The 13,170-nt window shown below is 31.6% G+C and overlaps 3 protein-coding genes across 7 annotated transcripts; 2 read left to right on the forward strand and 1 right to left on the reverse strand.

Annotated features, from left to right (window-relative positions):
• The first annotated feature begins 5,499 nt into the window (after positions 1 to 5,499).
• On the forward strand, positions 5,500 to 8,411 carry LOC110671589 (protein NRT1/ PTR FAMILY 6.4). The gene is made up of 5 exons (XM_021834079.2): positions 5,500 to 5,697; positions 5,814 to 5,934; positions 6,023 to 6,240; positions 6,573 to 7,120; positions 7,390 to 8,411. The coding sequence occupies exons 1-5, from the start codon at positions 5,695 to 5,697 to the stop codon at positions 8,279 to 8,281; spliced, it is 1,782 nt and encodes a 593-aa protein (XP_021689771.2). The 5' UTR covers positions 5,500 to 5,694; the 3' UTR covers positions 8,282 to 8,411.
• A 365-nt stretch (positions 8,412 to 8,776) lies between these two features.
• On the reverse strand, positions 8,777 to 11,401 carry LOC110671590 (uncharacterized). Of its 4 annotated transcripts, none has more exons than XM_021834081.2 (3): positions 11,288 to 11,401; positions 9,278 to 9,486; positions 8,777 to 9,189 (listed from the first exon to the last, which is right to left on the reverse strand). In XM_021834081.2, exons 2-3 carry the CDS (start codon positions 9,467 to 9,469, stop codon positions 9,058 to 9,060), a joined length of 324 nt encoding a protein of 107 aa, XP_021689773.1. In that variant the 5' UTR covers positions 9,470 to 9,486; positions 11,288 to 11,401; the 3' UTR covers positions 8,777 to 9,057. The 4 variants fall into 4 exon arrangements, with proteins under 4 accessions (XP_021689773.1, XP_021689774.1, XP_021689775.1 ...); XM_021834082.2 differs by lacking the exon at positions 11,288 to 11,401 and adding an exon at positions 11,103 to 11,268; XM_021834083.2 differs by lacking the exon at positions 11,288 to 11,401 and adding an exon at positions 11,163 to 11,266.
• Positions 11,402 to 11,415: 14 nt separating this feature from the next.
• Positions 11,416 to 12,423, forward strand: LOC110671592 (glycine-rich RNA-binding protein 4, mitochondrial). Of its 2 annotated transcripts, none has more exons than XM_021834085.2 (4): positions 11,416 to 11,572; positions 11,673 to 11,779; positions 11,914 to 12,020; positions 12,122 to 12,423. In XM_021834085.2, exons 1-4 carry the CDS (start codon positions 11,520 to 11,522, stop codon positions 12,233 to 12,235), a joined length of 381 nt encoding a protein of 126 aa, XP_021689777.2. In that variant the 5' UTR covers positions 11,416 to 11,519; the 3' UTR covers positions 12,236 to 12,423. The 2 variants fall into 2 exon arrangements, with proteins under 2 accessions (XP_021689777.2, XP_021689776.1); XM_021834084.2 differs by having other exon boundaries at positions 11,448 to 11,613; positions 11,711 to 11,779.
• The last annotated feature ends 747 nt before the right edge of the window (positions 12,424 to 13,170 follow it).

Consider the following 13,170-nt stretch of genomic DNA (forward strand, 5'->3'; position numbering starts at 1 on the left):
AATTTCTATTTTTCTTTCTGTTTCCAATTTCATACTTTGAAAGCAGGGAGAAAAAGGAACAGAAATCCTGCCATTACTGCATCCCTTTTGAGGGAGTTATCAATGATAACATATTGCATCAACCCAAGAAAAACAAGGCAAAAATACACATACACTGTGAACTTGTAAAACATATCAGAGACAAAAGCTCACATAATCCAAATCAAACATAAGATAAAAGCACTGCATAGAACAACCCCTGTTTTCTTAAAAAATGCTTATAGATTGTTATATCCAATGTTTCCTTATAATATCTTATACATGATATTCTCAGTACTGAGTTCCTTAGTCACAATAATCCAATGTTATCACATAGACCCTTCTATTTTAGTTGTAGCCTGTGGGATTTCAACTTCATGGATAATTTTATGGCAGCATAAGAAGTAGAAATTCTAAAATCAATCAACCATATAGAAGAAAACTAAACATCTAAAACTACAGATCCTACCCGATTTTCTATATATATATATATACACACACCTTGTACATGCGAAATTGTTTAAGTCCATCCTTGTCTTGAACAGAAATTATTATTTTAGCTCTTCCACATGGAGGCTTTAATGTTTGCTCAAACAAACATTCAAAGCGACCTTGATGAACTACTAAGTTCTCTTTTTATGGACTCTTCCACTGCTCGCAACACATCCACGCCTAATTTTGTAAGTGACTCTAACTCCTGCTTCTTTAACCTACATTCATTGTTCACATGATATTGAGAAAAATGGGTGCTTATATAATGGGAACAACAGAGAAGAACCATTTCATGTAAAAGCATCAATAAAAATGGTAATAAACCCAAGAAAGATTAATTAATACATGGATGTTTTGAGTTACAGCAACAGCTTAAATTTCACTCTCTTTTTTTCACACGCTAAATTTGTAGCTAGAAAACTAATATCTACAGAATTATTTAATTATACAATGAGTCTAAGAACATGGTCAAGTTATATACTAAACAATAGTACAGCTATAGCATGCGCAGTGAGTTAAAGAACAAATGAGCCAATACTAATATTCTCCATGACAAATCTTAAAAGAATGAAAAATAAACAAGTTGCGACATTGTATTGGTTCATTTTTTGCAGTAGGATCAGCATTTTTCAGAGAAGATGAAGGTGTGAAGCAAAGTTTATATATATATATAGCACAGCAGAATGCTAAATGTTGCCATCGCAAAACACTAAACAGGTTCCAATTGAACTAAAATCTCATATTCAATAAAGTGATATACTCAATTTTAAAAAGAAAACAAAATCGTAACACACAGAACTCAGAAAATATGAATTCTCTTTTGCTCTAGCTCGATCGATCTTCATAGAAAAAATGAAAAAAGAGTAAGAACTGAGGAAAGACTATGAAACAAGATACCTGAAATTGAATACCAGATTTGAATTTTTGATACAAAGTAAATTAAGAAAATAAAGAGAATGCAAGAAATTCGATTAGAAATCTAAAAGCAAAATCAAATAAAAAATAAAACCAAATTACTTACCTGTTGAGCGCTGAAACCAGAAGCAAGAAATTGAGAACAACAAATTACTGTCGAGAGCGCTGAAACCAAATTACTTACGGTGGTAGATTGTCACAAACGGAAAGATAGAGCAACTCCTCACTGTCGAGAAAGAGAGAAAAGAGGAAGAGTCGTTTTGAAAGAGAGGGGATAAAATGCAGCTGTCAACATTAAGGATTTTAAGTCTTAAAATCTAAACTTTCTGATGGAACTATTGTCCGTCACAAATTTCGTTAATAACCCGTCACTAATTAGTTTAATATACGTCACTATTCCCTTAAATTGATACCCGTCATTAATTCATTGAAAGTCTGTCGCTAAAAGAAATTCTTTCTGACGGATTTATTTCCGTTGCAAATTCCGTCTCTGAAACAACTATTTTTTTGTGGTGTTTATTTATAAAATAATTAATAGATCAATAAATTAATTTTAAAATTTTTAATTTTTAATTATAATAATTTTTATAATTAAAATTTAATAAATTTTAAGAAAAAAAATAAAATTTAATAATTTTTATAAAAATATTTATAAAATTAAATAATCCCTTGTAATAATTATCCCAACTCCACAAGCTGATTCATTTTCAACCACAACTCTCGTCTGCCTAAAATAAATTATCAAAATATAAAGTATCTGGTTCTTTGTTTCTGTGAAAGAAGATTCTTTTTGGTCCACAAAATTCAAAAATTTTCATCTGAAAAATAAAAACTTTAACTTATTATCTAATTGAAAAATGCAATCAAAGGCCTGCAAAAGCAAATGCATAATTATTTTTGAGATAAATAAAATAGTTGATTTTTTAACTTTACCATAATTTCTTAAAAAAGAATCAAAAGTCTTTAAGTAATTTAAAAATATTTTAAAAAAAATTCAGAGTTTAAATTTTACTTATTATCTTGTCATACATTTATGTTTTATAATCTTATTTATAGAGTTACCTTAAATCTTGATAAATAGTCAAGCAAATTGCCTCTTATTTAAATTATACCGCAAAAATTATATAAAGAAATGAACAAAAAATTAAACAAAAAAAAAATCATACTCTAAGATTTAACAAAATTAAGAATATGTTACTTTTTTTATTTTATATTCATAATTAATATTTAATTTCATGTATTTTAAAAAAATAAAGTCTTCAAAATTTCATTTTATTTACTCTTTAATTCATCTATTTATTTTTGTCATTTTAATTATTAGTTAAGAATCCAAACAGTGATTAATGAGATATAAAAGTTTTATAATAATAAAAATTTAGTATAAAAATATTTATAATTGTAAAATTTAAAAATATAATAATAATAATAATAATAATAATAATAATAATAATTTATTCTAAGAATATTAAGTTATTTTCACTCTTAATTAACAATAAAAGTAAATAGCGTGATGAAATTATACAACGAAATAAAAATTTATGAAGATTTTAATTTATTTTTTTTCAAAGTATATTAACTCAAATATTAATTATAACATAAAATAAAAAAATAATTTATCCTAAAATAATTAAATTTAAATTATATATATATATATATATATATATATATATATATATATATATATATATATATATATATATATATATATATATACATATAACATTTTGCAATTAAGATATTATGGGAAGGTGTTTCATAAGCTGTAGAACTTGTTAAAATTAAGCTTTTGACCCACCAATATTCAATTGATACAAACAAAAGATTTTATTAAATACATAGGAATAAATCTTACCAGACAAAGATATAAAGGGAAAAATGTGATAACATCCTCAATAATTTTCTCAAAAGTGGCTTTACCTAGCCAAGGAAAAGAAATCTTACACCGTTTCTTAGCTAGGGTAATGAGGAGAGGGACTATATCCATTATCATTCTTTAAAAAAAATTATTAGAATAATTAAATATTATTTGATAAAATTAATCTAATCGGTAAGGATGAGAGTTTCTTTTTCTTATTAATCAGGATTTGACTCAGTTGGAGAACACTTTAAAATTATTTATCCTAAATACACTAAATCAATATAAGAAAGTACAGTTTTAAGATCGTCTGAATAAGAGATCCAGGATGAGAGCTTTCATTACTTATCAACTAGAATTTGACTATGTTGAAGGGTACAGTAAAATTGTTTATTTTAAATTTATGATGTTAATATTAGGGAGTGTACTCTTTCACTCTCTTAAAAAAGAAATTTACTCTCAGTGTGCGAAAGCTGACTCGAAGATTCTTCTGACTATAAGAAAAAATAATAATTTAAATGTTAATTTATTTCAATTAGATTAATAATTTTTATATTATAAAAACTAATGTTAAATTCTATCTTAATTTGAAATTTAAAAATCTATTAATAATCACACATGAAATTCAATTGTTTTATGAGCATTTTATTTAATTTTGTAATGATATTTGTTCAGCTTTATTATAAATATTATTTATATAGTTTAAATACTCATCACTAGTTTATATAAAATTTAATATAAGAAATTCATTTAAGAACTCTCAATATTGAAAAATTCATTTAAAAAATAAAAAAGGGATTTTTGTTTTTTAAAAATTTAAACATCAATAATTTTAGTAGAAAATCAAGGATGATATATATAACACGAAGCCTCATGATCTAAAGAAAGATCAATAGCAATAATTTTTATTATATGAAATATATACTGAAAAATCATTTCAAATTTTCATTTTAATTATATTAAAAAATAATTTAACACTTAAATAGACAAAAATAAAATAATTATAAATTTTTTAATTATTTAAGGATACATTTGAATTTTTTATATAAATGAGTCATTCTTGTTTTCATAAAAATATTGTACTTAAATTTTATAAATAATATTTTTTGTGATCAATTATTGGCTATAATGATATTTTAATCAAAACAAATTAATTTTAAAATTATTTTAATGATACAATTTTTTTATCAATAATAATAATAATAATGAGACTTAATTAATATTTCAATAAGCACGACTGAAGTTAGCCCATAACAAAGGAAATTTACTCATGACTATGAATGGGAAGTCTCAATCATGTTAGGCCATTTGGCCTTTGGGTGTTGTCCTTTGCAAAGTTGCACATATCCAATTCAGTTTTTTTTTTTTTTTTTTTCCTCTTAAATTTTCAATTTTAATTTTTTTTTACAAATTTTTAATTTTTAAAATTATATTATATTAAATCATTCATATTATTAAATTTAAATTTAAAATTTTCCTGTATTTTTTTAAATTCTCTCCCTTAAAAATAAAAAATTTTATCTTATTCATATATTCTCCGATCAAAGTATGAGTATACTCTATATTTATTACTGTATATAAAAAAAATATTAAAATTAAAATAATAGTTATTAATGAGTTTCCCAGCGATTAGGGCATTGTTTCTCATTGAATGTGGTTGAAAGAAGCTGAGTTCAATCATTTAGCAGTTAGCATATCATATGGTTCACTCATTATAAAGCGATCAATCCGACGATCCAGAATTTCTCATCAGCCCTGCCTGACATGGCCATATATATATGTACGTCCAACAGTCCAAAGTTTGAGAGAATTCTTCAAATCCTTGAGCTCATAATCATGAAGGGATAAGAAAAATGGATTGAAACCGAAAGGATTGTCATTTTCCAATTTATTCTTAACCCTTGGTTAAGACTAAGGTGAGAGTAGAATTAGAATTCGGTTTAAATTAAAGAATCCATCGAATCGATTTAATTTTTAAAATTTTAGTTTATTTGATATTTGATTTAATTTTTTTAAATAAATTAAAAATAATTTTCTAGTGTTTTTAAAACTGAAAATTTAAAATTTTTAAAAATAATAAATTAATTCTGAATTTAATGAATAAAGTGCTTACAAAAACTCAAGCTTCTAATAACTCCAAAAAGGGGCACATGGTTGTTGGTACACCATACAAACAACAAATCATCCAAGTCACTCTTTATCAGTTATCAATGAACACAAGTTGTGGAAACTATGAGAACTCTACCACTGCCTAACGCTCATCATATTTCCCTTATAATCATGCAATTTTTGTTTTCTTCTTTATAGATTAGAGAGAGAGAGAGAACACTTGGCTCCATCCCAACTCCAATCATTCACTTATTTTATAAACCCTTTTGAGAGCTAAAATAGTATCAACTTCTTTCTGTCAGAAAATGGTAACTGCTTCCTTAAATGGCTCGATTATGATACTAACAAATTTTAATATTTTGTTAATTATGGCTTCTTTGTCTAATTTTCTCTCAATTGTTTAATTTTCTCTCAATTGTTACAGGTTTTAGTAGCCAACCATGGCGACGAGGATGGAGCACACCATGACACTGCTGTGGATTTTCATGGAAATCCTGCAGACAAGTCCAAAACTGGAGGATGGCTTGCTGCAGGGCTAATTTTGGGTGCTTCTTCTTGAAAAAACAACCTGGATATGTTGCTTTTTTAACTTGTAATGAAGCTCTATTAATCTCCACTGTAATACTTTTACAGGGACTGAGCTTTCTGAGAGGATATGTGTGATGGGGATATCAATGAATTTAGTGACATACTTGGTAGGAGATCTGCATATTTCTTCTGCAAAATCTGCAACCATTGTCACCAACTTCATGGGTACTCTCAACCTCCTTGGCTTGCTTGGGGGTTTCTTGGCAGATGCTAAACTTGGTCGGTATTTGACAGTGGTAATCTTTTCATCCATAACTGCTGTGGTAAGCTCTGAACCAAAATTTGCAAACATAGTTGATGTAATAGTCCAGCCCTCATTTCAGAATATGATTGAAGTGTATTTTACAGTTCAAGAGGATAAAATGTCACCTTATTTACGTTTATTTAGGTTGTTCAGTCACCCATTATGCAATTTGGTGCTAATAGTACCATATCAGCGTAGAAAATTCTTCTTGAACTTTGATTCAGGGAGGGAGATTGGGTTTGAACAATTGATCCCTCAACCTGTTATGGTACCTCTAGTTGAAAAACCAAAAATCAGGCGTATTTCTCTACAGTTGAGGTATTTATGCCAAATCCGTTTTGTCTTCACCAGGGAGTAACTCTGTTAACACTTGCTACAACCATCTCTAGCATGAGACCTCCACCGTGTGACGACTACAGGAGACAGCATCATCAGTGTATTGAAGCCGATGGCAGGCAAATGGCTTTGCTATATGCAGCACTGTATACCATAGCACTTGGTGGTGGTGGAATCAAGTCCAACGTGTCAGGGTTCGGATCTGATCAATTCGACTCGACAGACCCCAAGGAGGAGAAGGCCATGATTTTCTTCTTCAATAGATTCTACTTCTGCATCAGCATTGGGTCCTTGTTTGCAGTAATAGTGCTGGTATACGTACAAGATAATGTGGGAAGAGGGTGGGGATATGGAACATCCGCAGGGACAATGGTAATTGCTGTAGCTATATTGCTTTGTGGGACACCATGGTACCGTTTCAAGAGGCCTCAAGGCAGCCCTTTAACGGTAATATGGAGGGTCTTATTCTTGTCTTGGAGAAAGAGGAATCATCCCTACCCTTCTCATCCCAGCCTCTTGAATGATTACCACAATTCCAAGGTCCCCCACACTGAGAAGTTCAAGTAAGTTTGGTCATCCCAGTCAATTATTTCAAAAATTATACTGAATTACTGTCACTTTCTCAGCCCTTAACAACATTTTCCCGTAGTTCTTAGGCCTTTAACAACATTTATGCTGTAAAACAATCATCAAAAACCACAAATGAAATTTGAGAACTCATCATTACCAGACATAGAAGCTAACTGGGGCCAGTAAACTAATAAATCCTCTTCAATATTTTTTCATTGAAAATTTCACATGATTTTCTTTTGCTATGCATGTGAATTCTTAGATTTCTCGACAAGGCTTCAATTATAGATGATCACGCCTCTGCTGGAGGAAACAAAAACAACCCTTGGATAGTGTCCACTGTAATGGAAGTTGAAGAGGTGAAGATGGTGCTCAAGCTCATCCCTATTTGGTCTACATGTATCCTCTTTTGGACAGTCTATTCTCAGATGACTACTTTCACCATTGAGCAGGCGACCTTCATGAACCGAAAGGTTGGCTCCCTGCTTATTCCTTCTGGTTCGTTTTCTGCCTTTCTCTTCATCACTATTCTTCTATTTACATCCCTCAATGAAAGGCTCTTCGTGCCCCTGTCTCGAAAGCTCACTCACAACACCCAAGGACTCACAAGTCTTCAAAGGATTGGTATTGGACTCATTTTTTCAGTAGCTGCAATGGTGGCAGCTGCTGTTATTGAGAACGCGAGGAGGGAAATTGCTGTTCGACATAATTCCCAGATAAGTGCTTTCTGGTTAGTCCCCCAATTCTTCCTGGTGGGTGCTGGGGAAGCTTTTGTTTACGTTGGACAACTTGAATTTTTCATCAGAGAGGCACCTGAGAGGATGAAATCAATGAGCACAGGGCTTTTCCTAAGCACACTCTCTATGGGTTTCTTTGTTAGTAGTTTGTTAGTGTCAATAGTTGACAAAGTGACCAAGAAAACATGGCTCACGAGCAACTTGAACAAGGGAAGGTTAAATAACTTCTATTGGTTGCTTGCAGTGCTAGGAACATTGAACTTTTTTGTTTTCCTTGTGTTTTCAATAAGACACCAATACAAAGTTCGTCTTACACCTGGTGACTCTGGTGAAAAGGAGCTTAAAACTTTCAACGATTTGATTGCTGCAGAGACGGAGAAGAAGGTCAGTGATGGAAAAGAGGGGCCTCCTGTTTAGTGCTCTCAAGTGCCTTTCCATTATTATTTCAATCTATATATTCATATTTTGCTATCAATGTACCACATGTTTATTCTACTGATAAGTTCAGTGCTCAATTTGGAAAAAAACCTATGCTTGTTGAATCCCACTATCCTTTCTTAGCAGACCAAAAAATATATGCATATTTTCCTTTCAATGCCAATAGAAAGGTGATGTGCTTCACACTTATCAATTGCTATGTAGCATTTAATCATTTAATTTTTGAATTAATTTCACCAATGATCACTCAAATTTTCACAAAATCAATTTGTGGCTATGGAATTTCAATTGCTTATGGTAAAATCATTTACCCTGAAACTATAATTTTATAAAAATTCAATTCCATTTATTTCTTTTTTATCAATTTTCATATTTAGAATAAAAGAATTTAAATAATTTTAACTTTAAAAAAATTTATAAAAACTCAATTAAATTCTTTACTAAAGGTATTGGAACATGGCCAATAACAAAACGTCAAAACAAATTTCACTTTGTATAACAGTACGAATTGGTTATCAAAACATACCATTGTAATACTCCTACTTGAGAACTTCCAAAATACATTTGGAATGACCAGACCAAAAAGTTAGATACATAAGTATATCCATCATGTAAACTGAACTAAGAATTCAGTTCATTAAATCAGCCCTACTTCAGATAATACACTGCCAAAAAACAGATCCCATAAGCAACAGATGCACACTAAACAAACAGAGAGCTGACCTCTAAAGAACTATATAAAACAGATGCATGCTCTAGGAAGAATTGCTTGCATGCGCAGGTGAGTGGTTAATGACCAATGGAGGACGTAGAGCTCGATGATTTGCGTCATTTTGTTTGCGGGCCTTGTACATCTCTTCTGTCTCAATCACAACTAACCTCTTCACCTGCAGAGAAGAATTATATATTCAAGACAATGGCTGTATAGTATAAGCTATGTACAGTTTAAAGATTTATATCAGCTTATACTAAAACCTGTTGGAGCATTCCCCTAACAGTGGGAGTATTCCATCGCATAACAGTACGGTTGCATTTGCGAAGACGCAATGCCTCTAAGGTACGTCTGTGGAGTCTCCTGGTTCCTGGAATGCCCCTCACCAATGTTATGTATAAGTTAGGACTCCATGCAATTGGGACTTGGGCTTTGAAAGCCTTGAATGCATTCATATCTTTCACTGTTGCACCTGCATTACCCACTAATACACCTTAGCTATGTCATAACATAAATAAAATAAAGTTGCACTACAATGATGAAACTGGAAGACAGATTACGATACATGAAGAATTGAAATTTAGCTTGGCAAATATTTGACTGCCATCAACCTGAAACATACACGCATAAAAGGAAAAAAGGGGGGAGGGGGTGGCTGGTGGTAGCTGGGGAGTGGTGTGTCAATTCTTACAAAATACCATATTTTGAATACTTAGAAGACAACAGATGAAACTTCCAGCTGATATACAAAAATGTCAGTTCATAGTTTACTCCCTCCACCTTATTTTTCTCCTTTCAGAATATATAATCAAGGCAAACAGTGCATTCCCTGTTTGACATGCATAGAAAATGCATATGCCTTCGAAGAGGATCAAAAATTCAAATGGGAATAAACAAACATAGCCATTGAATAGGATAAAAAATTAAAATGGGAATAAACAAACATACAATACATCAGAAAAGCATATCAATAAATCCACGAGTCAGGCCACAATCAAGGTGAAAATTTCATGTTGCTTTAAAATTTAGCCACTAAATGGAATTCAAACACCAGAACATAGAAAATCCAACTGAAAAATTAAAAGAGAAGCTTGATCCTCCAAAAGTTTAAGTAAATTGAAAAGAAAAGAAATGAAACGAAAATAAAAGAATTAAATTCCAGTACTTTGCAGCTAAATTTAAAATTGCAATCGCATCATATGGAAATTATGGGTGAGACATGTGATTAAAATACAAATAAGCAAAATTTGATTATCCACTCTGCTGTCTGCACTCTAATAGCATGATTGGTTCACTTTTGCAATAGAAAAAAAAAAATGTATATATATAGGATATCTCTTATTTAAAATTCTCACTCCAAGTTTACTTTTTTAGACGATCAAATATAATTTAATGTTAGTCTTAAGAACTATATTTAAAAACATATGTTATTTTCATCTAAATTGCAGTGAGTCAAATACATAATATTATATCGAATTTAGGCCCTCTTATGCCTAACAAAGATGGAATCATATTCTAGGGCATTCCCTTTGCAATTTAAAAGCAAACTAAATGTGACCTAAGTACTCTTTTTTAAGATTTCATAAATACCCACTTCAAAAAAAAAAAAAATACATCTTTTGGTTTCTTATTCTCTAAAAACTGAAAGTCAGTTTAGCATTTTCTACTATATGTTTTCACTTTTCCTATAAACAGATTTTTGTTTCACTGAAAGAGCAAATTAAAGCAATCTACTGCAGCCTTAACACCTTTGGCATAACAGAGATAATCTCCTTTTCAACACATTCTCATAGTCTATCCCAAGCATTTAGTTTTTCCCTTCAAAATCATATATGCAAAATCAGAATAGGAAATCACTTCTCACAGCAACAGCAACCTCTGACTATGAAAATCAAATCCACAAATTTATAACCTAATCTCGATCCTTCAAAAACAATAGAAAGCCGAAATAATATACAAAGTTACAGATGAGAGAGTAAAGCAAAAGATTACAAGTTTCAAAAACTGGGCTGGGAGCAGTAAAGTTATCAATTTCATAAATTTTTCATAAATGAAAAGTGCCTGAATATTCAATTGAATGGATCATACCCAGTTCAATGTTTTCAGTAAACACTCTACGACGGTTAACAGAAGCAAATCAATAATCACCGATACATGATACTTATACCACCAAAACAGCTATAACCATTAAGAAGCAAGAGAGCGAAACTGCAGCAAATAACAAGGAGAACCGATTGAAAGGCAACGAGAGGCAGAAGCTACTGGTAACTCACCTCGAATTTGACCTGAACCACAGTTTTTACTTGTAAACCTGAAAACTCAGTGCAGAAGGTTTTTTTAAAAGAACTCGGCCTATTCCTGTCAAGCCCAAGTTAACTGGCCCCAATAGTTTAGAGTACAGAGAATTAGGCCCAGTAACTTAAATTCGCAGTCCTCTTCTGCGATTTGGTTGGGAGTTGTGAATTGGGATTGGAAGAAAGCGAGTGGTTGTGTTATGGGACAACAATGAACAGAACCGTCCTCTCCATCGCTAAAAGAGCTGCAGCTACAGTTCAAAAGTCAGCTTCTGCTGCACCCAATAGTAAACTATTTGTTGCAGGTTTCTCTCTCTCCCTCTCACACCCATGTATTATTTATGCATTTTTTATAATTGCACAGATATTTTACTCAAGGGAGGGTATTTGTGTATGTTGAAGGTTTGTCATGGTCAGTTGATGAGAAATCCTTAAAAGATGCTTTCTCTTCGTTCGGAGATGTTACTGAAGGTAATGATATACAATCCACCATGAAAATCGTATAGCTGAATAGCTTATTTTTAATTAGGAAATCATCCACCTGTTCGACTAAATGCCTAAATGAACATAAATGATTACCTTCTTTTTTGATGTTCATGGTTCAGTTAGGATAATGTATGATAAAGACAGTGGTAGGTCAAGAGGCTTTGGTTTTGTCAATTTCTCGAAAGAAGATGAGGCTATATGTGCAAAAGATGCCATGGATGGGAAGGTGAGTATAGATTCTTGTTATTCTCTTGAACTTGCCAGTGTTCAATTCTTGTGAAGTAGATGAAACAATCAAGTACAGAGATAGCTTTTCTTTCATTGTAGGCATTGTTGGGTCGACCATTGAGAATAAGCTTTGCTCTTGAAAGGGTTCGTGGTGGACCTGTGATTGTCCCTCGCCTTTCAGATAGTGGAGATGACTATAATCGCAATGGTTGAAAGTTGAAACTCCTTTGAAGTAATGTTTTTTAACAAAAATATGAACTCATACCTTTCAATTCTTGACACTGGTCTTAAATATTACAGCTCTTACTCTCCATTTTTTAACATACCTTTTAGTTATTGTGCACTCAATAAACACAAGAAAAACAAAAATATTCAATGCCAGGTAGTATATTTATAGTTCATTTGTCAATTCTGTGTATAGATAAAAATTAGAATATGGGATAAATTATTTCAGTACCCAGTAGGGTTGAGTACATTTTGATTTTTACTGAAAAATTTCCTAATAGGGTTCAGTACCCAGGAATTGATTTAATTTCTTGGTGCATGTTGTTTGCGGATGATATTGTTCTGATAGACGAGACACGAGAAGTAGTCAATAAAAAGCTAGAGTTTTGGAGAAGTACTCTAGAGTCAAAGGGTTTTAAGTTAAGTAGAACGAAGACAGAATACATACATTGCAAGTTCAGTGAAGGCCAAACTGGTGATAGGGAAGGAGTTAATTTGAATGGAGTGGTACTGTCCCAAAGTAATCATTTTAAATATTTAGGCTCAGGCCTTCAAGTAGATAGGGGATGTGAGGAGGATGTTAATCATAGAATTAAAGTCGGATGGTTGAAGTGGAGATGTGCCACAGGAGTTTTATGTGATCATAAAATTCCCAATAAGTTGAAAAGAAAATTTTACTGTACAGGCATACGACCGGCTATGTTATATGGTAGTGAGTGTTGGGCACTGAAAGAGTCGTATGCGTCTAAGATAAAAGTTGCAGAGATGAGAATGTTAAGGTGGATAAGTGGCCATACTGGACTAGATAAAGTTCGTAATGAGAGTATTAGAGAAAATGTAGGAGTGGTGTCAATTGAAGATAAGTTGCAAGAAGGGAGATTGAGATGGTTTGGTCATGTGAAGCGTAGACATACGGAGGCTCC

Source organism: Hevea brasiliensis, chromosome 10 (genome assembly GCF_030052815.1).
Source record: "Hevea brasiliensis isolate MT/VB/25A 57/8 chromosome 10, ASM3005281v1, whole genome shotgun sequence".
Taxonomy (NCBI): Eukaryota; Viridiplantae; Streptophyta; class Magnoliopsida; order Malpighiales; family Euphorbiaceae; genus Hevea; species Hevea brasiliensis.

What these genes read in the sequence shown, in the direction of transcription:
- LOC110671589 (XM_021834079.2), top strand. An exon ending in TGCTGCAGGGCTAATTTTGG is followed by an intron (nt 5,935 to 6,022) that starts GTGCTTCTTCTT and finishes ATACTTTTACAG; the next exon opens with GGACTGAGCTTTCTGAGAGG. An exon ending in CCCCACACTGAGAAGTTCAA is followed by an intron (nt 7,121 to 7,389) that starts GTAAGTTTGGTC and finishes GTGAATTCTTAG; the next exon opens with ATTTCTCGACAAGGCTTCAA.
- LOC110671590 (XM_021834080.2), bottom strand. Translation starts at nt 9,634, where the DNA reads ATGTTTCAGGTTGATGGCAGTCAAATATTTGCCAAGCTAAATTTCAAT. An exon ending in GCTAAATTTCAATTCTTCAT is followed by an intron (nt 9,487 to 9,579) that starts GTATCGTAATCT and finishes TGGGTAATGCAG; the next exon opens with GTGCAACAGTGAAAGATATG. An exon ending in TTAGGGGAATGCTCCAACAG is followed by an intron (nt 9,190 to 9,277) that starts GTTTTAGTATAA and finishes TCTTCTCTGCAG; the next exon opens with GTGAAGAGGTTAGTTGTGAT.
- LOC110671592 (XM_021834084.2), top strand. Translation starts at nt 11,520, where the DNA reads ATGAACAGAACCGTCCTCTCCATCGCTAAAAGAGCTGCAGCTACAGTT. An exon ending in TAGTAAACTATTTGTTGCAG is followed by an intron (nt 11,614 to 11,710) that starts GTTTCTCTCTCT and finishes TGTATGTTGAAG; the next exon opens with GTTTGTCATGGTCAGTTGAT. An exon ending in GTTCGGAGATGTTACTGAAG is followed by an intron (nt 11,780 to 11,913) that starts GTAATGATATAC and finishes TTCATGGTTCAG; the next exon opens with TTAGGATAATGTATGATAAA.